At 46.5% G+C, this 8,655-nt stretch overlaps 1 protein-coding gene across 5 annotated transcripts in view; it reads left to right on the top strand.

Annotated features, from left to right (window-relative positions):
* The first annotated feature begins 1,354 nt into the window (after positions 1 to 1,354).
* Positions 1,355 to 8,655, top strand: part of TMEM131L (transmembrane 131 like) — a 68,957-nt gene continuing 61,656 nt past the window's right edge. For 4 of the 5 annotated variants that reach the window (XM_081875212.1, XM_081875211.1, XM_081875210.1 and 1 more), the window contains exons 1-2: positions 1,355 to 1,616; positions 2,492 to 2,562. In XM_081875212.1, the coding sequence (XP_081731338.1) occupies positions 1,493 to 1,616; positions 2,492 to 2,562 (195 nt within the window). In that variant the 5' untranslated portion in view covers positions 1,355 to 1,492. The remainder of the gene's footprint in view (positions 1,617 to 2,491; positions 2,563 to 8,655) is intronic. The other variant, XM_081875213.1, reaches the window with a different exon arrangement.

Raw genomic sequence — 8,655 nt, 5'->3', positions numbered from 1 at the left:
ATTTATCAACTAGGGAAAATGTTTCTTAACGCTCATAATGTTCTCAAAAAACTCCTCCTGTGCCCTTTGTAGGTAGAGATAAAGAGGTAGCAACATATTATCTGGAGCCAGTTAAGATTCAGATACATTGTTTTGTGTTTGGGTGTTGCAGCAAAAATATAAGCGTGTGTTGTGTGGTACCTCAAGAAGGCAGACACTTTGGTGGACGGGATGCACAGCGTAGTCTTTTAAGCTGCAACAAGACCCTCTATAGTGGTACCTCAGGTTAAGTACTTAATTCATTCCGGAGGTCTGTTCTTAACCTGAAACTGTTCTTAACCTGAAGCACCACTTTAGCTAATGGGGCCTCCTGCTGCTGCCGCGCCGCCGGAGCACGATTTCTGTTCTCATCCTGAAGCAAAGTTCTTAACCCGAGGTACTATTTCTGGGTTAGGGGAGTCTGTAACCTGAAGCGTCTGTAACCTGAAGCTTATGTAACCCGAGGTACCACTGTACTGTGTTGTGTTCCAACATCAGAATGTGAAGGGGGACCCTCATGAAATCAAACTGGAAAGTCCTTCTCATCTAGAATCAGAGTTTCCAGCTATGTGTCTCATGAGATTCACACTGCATCTGTAATTGGAGAGCCAGTGTAGCCCAGGGGTTAACGTGCTGGACTAAGTAAGACTTGGCAGATGACTGCATGCACACCATACACTTAAAGCACATTTACCGCCCCGTCCCCCGCATGGGAACTCTAGTTTCAGGGCACTGGGAATTGTAGCTCTTTGGGGATAAACTACAATCCCCCCCCCAAAAAAAATTGAGTGTGTGATATGTATGGCGTGCATGCAGCCTAACCCTCAGCCATGGGAACTCGCTCTGGTCTCAGACCAGTTTCTCAGACGCATATTTCATCGAATGACTGTGCTTATAAAATGGTTGGCAGGGTTGGAGGACAAGGCTTACCACGTCAAGCCACGCAGAGGTCCTGAGAGGACAACAAATAAACATGCTTCGGGGGTCAAATAACTTGGGTATGGTTCTGCAGTCATCATGACTGGCGGGAATCCCCCCCCCCCCAGCCCTGTTGTGCGGGTGTGTGGTGACTGCTCTGGAGGGGCTTCCGTTCTTCTGGCGCAGAGCCGGGGCTTCAAGCTGTGGCCCGCTCCGTCTGCCGAGGGCCTTCCCCGCTCTCTCCTGTCTTCCCCTCGTGCGCATCGGCCTGGCTCGCTTTCCCATGTGCTCTGGGGAAAGAGCAGCGCCTCCGCCTCCGCCTCCTCCCGCGGGGCGGAGCCCAGCGCGAGGAGGGGAAAGCTGCCTTCTCATTGACCAGGTCCCACCCCGCGCCTCGCCTGGCCGCGCACTCTTCCTCCCTATCTGTGTCGCACACGCGCGCGCAGCAGAGGGAGGCGGCGGCCGCCACCGCAGCAGCAACAGCTGTAGCTCGGCCAGCCAGCTCCGAGCCTGAGCGCAGAGCCGAGGCGAGGCGAGCGAGCCGAGACCAGGCAGCATGGCGGGGCTGCGCTACCCGCCGCAAAGCAGCTACTGCCGCGCGGCCACGGCCATGAACCTTCTGCTCGGCGTCTTTCAGGTCCTCTTGCCCTGCTTTCGCCCGGGAGAAGCGCAGGGCCAAGGTAAGAATGAATGGCTGGAAGAGGCGGCCAGCTTGGAAAGGAGTGGGGGGCTTTTTGCAAAGCGGCGCTGAGGTAAAACGGGGCTGGGAGGTCGCTTCGGGAAAGGAGACCCCCGCACGGGCCCCCCCGAGCCGCCCTCCCCATCCTGCCTTTGTGCAGCGGCTCTGCGCTGCCGCCTTCATGGTTCCCAGCCCCGCTGAGGCGACGGAGTTCCTCTTCCTGCCTCGTCCGCCCTGCCATTTCGCTTCTTATTTGTTTATTCGCTTTGTTTGGACTGCGAAGGGCGGCCGCGACCTTGTGACAGGCGGGCAGGCGGCGGGGAAAAAAGCGGGCGGCGGCGGCGGCGGCGGCCCACAATGCGGGACTCCTTCCTTCCTTCCCTGGCGCGCTGCCGCTGCACGGGCTCGCGCTGCTGCTGCTGCTGCTGCTGCTGCTGCTTAGGCGGCGTCGGCGGCGATGCCGCCCTGTCTGCAGCCTTCGCGGGTCACCGCTTGGAGGAAGAGGAGGCCCTTCTTTGGACTCGGCCCCAGGCTGATCTTTCCGTCAAACCCCCCCCCCCAAACCCCTGGCTTCCGACGCCCCTTTTGTGCGCCCGGTCTGCCTGCGTTTTGCACGTTGCTGCTGCAGCAGCAGCAGCAGCAGGAGCGTTTTAATATGGAAGCGTCTCAGGGACGAAACAAAACAAAGCCCAGCCTCCTGCTGCTGCTTCTGCCTGCAGCGCTCTGGCTGTGAGAGGCCCGCGAGCCCAGAGGAGACTCTCTCGCAGCTCGCGCCGTGTGCGTGTGGGTCGAGGCCACAGGCCCCTCTCTGCACGTCCCCCTCTCTTGTTGCTGGTGGAAATTGCAAAGAGCTTTCTGTTTTGTTCTCGCCCCTAGCCATGGACCCCATCCCCAACGTGGTGGAGTTGTGGCAAGCGGAGGAAGGGGAGCTCCTGCTGCCTGCTCAGGTAAGGAAATGAGGGGCGGGGCGCGCGGGGGAGGGGCGCGCGGGGGGTATTGCGCAGGCGCAGGAAGGTGGCGGTGGTGGTGGGACGTTCTCCTGCCTTTAACTCTGCGCAACGGGAGTTTGCCCTCCTCGACGATGCTGCCTGCAGCTCAGTCTGTTTGCCCTTTTTTTCAACCTTACCTCCCTGCGCATGATTTTGCAAGTTACGGTAGCTTCGGAGATGGTGAGCCCCGGTCAGTACCGGAAGTGGCGCTTCCGCCTCACCTTGCCAGGATTTTGGCAGCAGACGCAGTTATGATTTCATTATGCTTCTGAAAGGGGAATTGGGTAGGCATCAAATAACATGTGATGCTGTTGGGAGGCGCGCTGAAGTCTGGCTGCAACTGATATTTGTAAGACAAACCCAATTGATGCAGCATTGCAGCATTACTTCTACAGGGAGCAAGTCTTATTCAATTCAGTGCATAGGATCAGTTCTGCTTTTCTCTTCTGCTGGTTTAGTGCTTTTCCAGACTGCATCAGTTTATAAACTGTAACACTTATTTTCCCCTCCACTTTTCAATACAGCATCTTTCGTTTCCCCCTTAAATGCCAACCATAGTAAAGTGAGAAAATACAGCAACTTAAAAGAGTGTTTTAGAATTTTTATGCATAGTGAACAGGCTATTCTCAATTTAAGTTAATATTTTATTGGAAGGAATTTATTTTTATTTATACAAGTATGTATATACTGCTGTATCTTAAATATCAGGGCATTGTACATTAACACAATTCAAACCATGCAAAATAATTATTGAAGTGTCTGGCTAATAAAAATGTCTTAAGCAGCTGATAATAGCTTGTTGGCATACAAATGCCTGCAGCCTGAAATTTAAAAACCAAATGACTTATTTACTTAGTTAACATGTTGAATGTTCCCAAATGAAATAATTATTTGTTTATTTATACTACATTTAAAGCAAATGAATTGGTAGGCTGGGTGTGGGTGGGGAGAAATTGCCATTTCTTGTTACAGATACGATGAAAAAACCAAAAACAAGTAGCTGCAACTTTTTAAAAAATGGTTTGTCTGTAGTTGTGCACAGGGAAGCATTAATAAATGCAGTTTTTGGAGAAATGCATGATTGTACATTGCAGAAATCTCAATTCACCAGTGCAGTGTCTGGATAATAGTAGATTGATCTAATAAAGCCTGGTCTAGTGAAGCAGGTGTGGGGAACCTTTAAACCTGCAGATGTTTCTGAACAATAAGTTATAATACCTGGCCATTGGTCATGGTGCTGGAACTACTAGGAGTTGCAGTTCAGCGCAGGGACTACAACCCCCATCACCCCTAGCTAGCATGACCAGTGGTCAGGGAAGATGGGAATTGTAGTCCAAAAACAACTGGAGACCCAAGCTTGGGAAACCCTGCTCTAAGCCGCCGCCACTGCCTGCAAGCCTGGGAACCACCTCTGCTAACACTGCAGAAAACTCTCTTATTTGAACTAGCATTACATCTGCTGAAGAGCATTCATCCTGCTGTAGCTTCTGCGGAAGAGGCTATATATTACATGAGCGGGTGGTGGGTTGACTGATGGGTTTCCCCTTTTGCACATTGCCTCTTCATGTAGCATGTAGAGGTGAGAGTGCTCTTCTCCTTTCTGATGCAAGTCCCCTGGATCTTTCTTGTGAGAGAAGGCTTTCTTAGGGCCATGGTAGTCAACATGGTGCCCTGTAGGTGTTGTTGGCTACTAGCTCCCATCAGCTCCAGCTAGCGTAGTCAATATTTAGGGATGATGAGGTTGTAGTCCCTTGCAGGAGACAGAAGGTGATGGCCCAGGATGAGGGCGAGGGCTGCTGCATATCCAGAGTCCCAATGTTTTTAGTTTATTGTTGAACTTTGACTTGTGATATGTGGGTAGGGAGGGATGGGTTAATTGTATGAAGCATGAGCTTTTTATTACTCCAGTACTTATTTACTTATGGGATGCGTGTGGTGCTGTCGGTTAAACCACAGAGCCTAGGACTTGCCCATCAGAAGGTCGGCAGTTCGAATCCCTGCAACGGGGTGAGCGCCCATTGCTCGGTCCCTGCTCCTGCCAACCTAGCAGTTCGAAAGCACGCCAAAACTTGCAAGTAGATAAATAGGTACCGCTCTGGCGGGAAGGTAAATGGCATTTCCGTGTGCTGCTCTGGTTTGCCAGAAGCGGCTTAGTCATGCTGGCCACATGACCTGGAAGCTGTACTCTGGCTCCCTCGGCCAATAAAGCAAGATGAGCACCGCAACCCCAGAGTCAGCCATGACTGGGCCTAATGGTCAGGGGTCCCTTTCCTTTACCAATTTTGTCTTACTGCAGTTCTATTTAACTGTGCACTTTTTTATAACTTAATTTACAGCTGTTAGGAATCTTTTCTATGTTTCTGGGATAATATTGGATTTGGGATGCATGTGTAGGGATGTTTATTAGTATTCCGATGTTAATACTCTTATATTTTATATGAAATAGATACCAATTACTTTTTTTTTATAAGATTAATTATGGATGTCCCTGGAGTGTTATTTCTTGCTTTATTTTTCTTAGTGATATTGTGGTAGCAGTTTACATAGCTGATTTGAATATTCATTGGAAAGGAAAAGCAGAGTGTAAATAAGGAGTGAAATGAAGGTGGCTTGATTTTCTGATTCGTTAACTGATTTCAGTTAGAACAAACCACAGTTCCACAAGACATGACTGTTGCTTGTTCTAGTGTGAAGCAGAAGGATTCACACCTGCTCACATGAGGTGGAGGAAAGGGGAACATTCATACTTAAGGCCCACTGTGGTTTGTTCACAGTAATTTATAAGAGTCCTCACCAACTTAGTATCTGCCAGATGTTTGTAGTACAATTCTCATCAGCTGCGTTCTGGAGGGGAAAAGGTTAGGCAAGGTAGATCTGAACTATGGTTGTCATGGAAGTTAGGGATGCACCTGTTTATTGTGCATAATTTGTATTACTTATAACTCAGTACCTTGCGGGCAGGGATGACCTCTAGCTCACCCCTTCTCAGTATCCGGTAGCTAGTCAGACCACTGCATCAGTTCTGCAAGCAAATACTTACAAATGCATGATCAAGTGTATTCAGTTGACATTGATAGGATAGCTGTTTTCTATCTTTTGATTTCCTGGTAACTGTTGCCTTTTAATTTGTATCATCTGCTGCATGAAAGTTATGACCTGCTGTCACATATGTTAGGGGAAGTTTAGAACCAACATTTTCTTTGCTTATTTAGTTAGCTGTAATTCCCTGTTACGTGTGTTTTGTAAATAAAATCTGGTCATTTGGTTAACTACATTGGTGTGTTCTGATCCAAAGGGATTCTGACCAGCCTAGTTTATTGTACCCTATCTTATTGTTTTGGGTACCAGACACCTGGGATGTCTCAGTTGGTAGAGCACAAGACTCTTAATCTCAGGGTTGTGGGTTCAAGCCCCATGTTGGGCAAAATATTCCTGCATTGCAGAAGGTTGGACTTGCTGGCCGTCATAACCCCTTCCAACTCAATAATTCTATGTTTATAGCTGCTGTTAAAGTTGGTATCTAATATTGAGGGGAGTTAGGTGAACAGAGATTGAGAACTGGCAGAGTGGTGGCTTGGTGTGCCACTGAGATTGTTCTTTCCTAAATAATTCAGAGTCATAATGATCTAATAGATGAGGTCAGCTAGTGATTCCTTGACCTATTCTAGGATTGTTTTAGTCCTGGTGGGAACACTTGGGCAATTAGATATACGCAAGTAGGACCCTGTGATAAAATGTTGCAGTGTTGAGTGCTTCTACTCATGGCCCTCATCGCTCCATTCAGTCCCCCCCCCCCAAGAGTCTCTGTATCAGCAGAGCATGCTCAGGTCATCATTTGCCTTTTGGGGGTTTATTTGAGATTTTTGTGGTGGATGCAATGTGGCATTTCATTATTACGCAGTTGATATATATATATAGAGAGAGAGCGCGCGCGCGCATATCTGTAAATATTGTTTCTTGTATGCCAGTATAGGGAAAATAATTCTTTCAACTTCAACATAAAATAGTCTTTCTTCTTTTCTACCAAGAACATTTTCCAAGCTATTAGAAAAGGAAAGTTCTTATTTCCTTAGTGTATTGTATTACAGTGGTACCTCGGGTTACATACGCTTCAGGTTACATACGCTTCAGGTTACAGACTCCGCTAACCCAGAAATAGTGCCTCAGGTTAAGAACTTTGCTTCAGGATGAGAACAGAAATCGTGCTCTGGCAGCGCGGCGGCAGCATTATGGGAGGCCCCATTAGCTAAAGTGGTGCTTCAGGTTAAGAACAGTTTCAGGTTAAGTACGGACCTCCAGAACGAATTAAGTTCTTAACCCGAGGTACCACTGTACATCACTTTGAAAACTTTTTAGGTGATGAATTCCTGCTCATTTTTTATTTTTTTATTGGCAGACATGCTAGTATCAAAATAGAGTCAAACTCATTTAGACATCTCACTGCTGACAGTTCTAAGAAGCAGCAGTGAATTGCTGACAGATCTTCATCATTCTTTGCTGTAGCTGCTAGGAGAAGTGCATGCCAAACAGAAGGGCCATGTTGATCTTTGTTTGACTACTTCTTAAAATGCCTTACAAGGAAGGGATTTAGTTTTTAGATTCATTTTGTTTTATTTCTCCCTATGGCTTGCCAATTTTTGTTCAGCCTGTATGAAATTCCAATGCCAAGATCATAGAATTGTAGAATTGGTACCCCAAGGATCTCTTAGTCCAGCCTCCTGCAATGCAGGAAATATATTAACAAAATGTTTTAAAGGCCCGAGAGTGAATTGAGGGTTAAGTTTTTGTTTGTGAAAATACCCAGCCACCAGAGTTAGCATTTTAAGTTCTGTCAAAACTTTAGTCATTGTTGTCTGGCTTTGGAATGCCACCGGAGGGTAGAAAAGACCTTTTCTATATGTAAAAGGTAGTATGCAACTAAGTTTTACTCAAGAGTAGACCCATTGAAATGAATGGACCAGACATAAATGGTCGGAGTAAAACTTACCTGAACACTGGTTGAAGGAAATATCAGTGCATTTGGGTGCATGTGATACAGTGCAAATGTGGTCAAGTGATAAGGGATGAGACAGTGCTCTAACTGGTCTACTGTGAGAAAGTATACCTATTTTTAGTCATTTGCAAGTTGAAAAAAATAAAATAGCCAACTTAAGCTTACCAGCTTGCATGGAGATGACCCTCACTTTCTGCCAAGCAGTTGTGCAGTGACCATTCTCCCAATGATGTCTCTCTGAACAAGCCCTCCTATCCACTATGAATTTGTACAGAAATGTTGCATATACATATATGTGTCTGTGGTTACCTAAATTTCCTTGTGTCCCCTCAGCTGTATGACGAGGGCATATTCAAGAAATGATTCCCAGTTAACTTTCAGGGAAGTAGGAATGACCTTGTGGCAGTGGCTATATCTGATGCCCTCCCTGCCCTCAGCCTCTAACTGCACTTTATGGTGCCCAAGGAGAGCTGAACCTGAGTTGTATTTGGTATGCTTTAAACAAGCATGTTTTTGTATTTATACATCACTGCAACAGTGATTGCTGTATGTGAATATATGCCATCAAAATGCATATAAAAGCAACCACAAATAACAGGTTTCCTTTGAACTTTCCTTTGTGGGAGCATTGGTTAATTTGGTTTTTTTTTAAGGACTGGTATTTCCTTTTTTATTTTGGTGGTACTTGTGGGCAAAGATTAAATAAAATGGAGCAGCTGTGAAGGTGTTAAAAATACAGTTTTGTCTCAATTATCAGCAAGCTTCCACGTTTATTTTACTTAAGCTATTGTGGGCATTTCCTAAAGTTCTTGGACTCAGACGAAATATATGATACAGTTATAATTTGAAACTAATGAGAAACAAAAGAAACATTGAAAGCAACAAAATTAAGCTGGACAAAGCCAAGTCTGGAAACATAAAGCAGCAGCTGCTGCTTCTCCAAATATGAACACTGCCCCAGATACATGAAGAAATTGGTGCAGAGGGTGCCAGCTGATTAGAGCCCTATCTTTGTTTTTGCTTGTTGCATGAAGAGTTATAGCCAGATAAAGTTAATC

Source organism: Podarcis erhardii (genome assembly GCF_964252035.2).
Source record: "Podarcis erhardii genome assembly, chromosome: 9".
Lineage (NCBI taxonomy): Eukaryota > Metazoa > Chordata > Lepidosauria > Squamata > Lacertidae > Podarcis > Podarcis erhardii.
The sequence above is the reverse complement of the archived record's forward strand: the minus strand, read 5'-3'. Positions and strand labels throughout refer to the sequence as shown.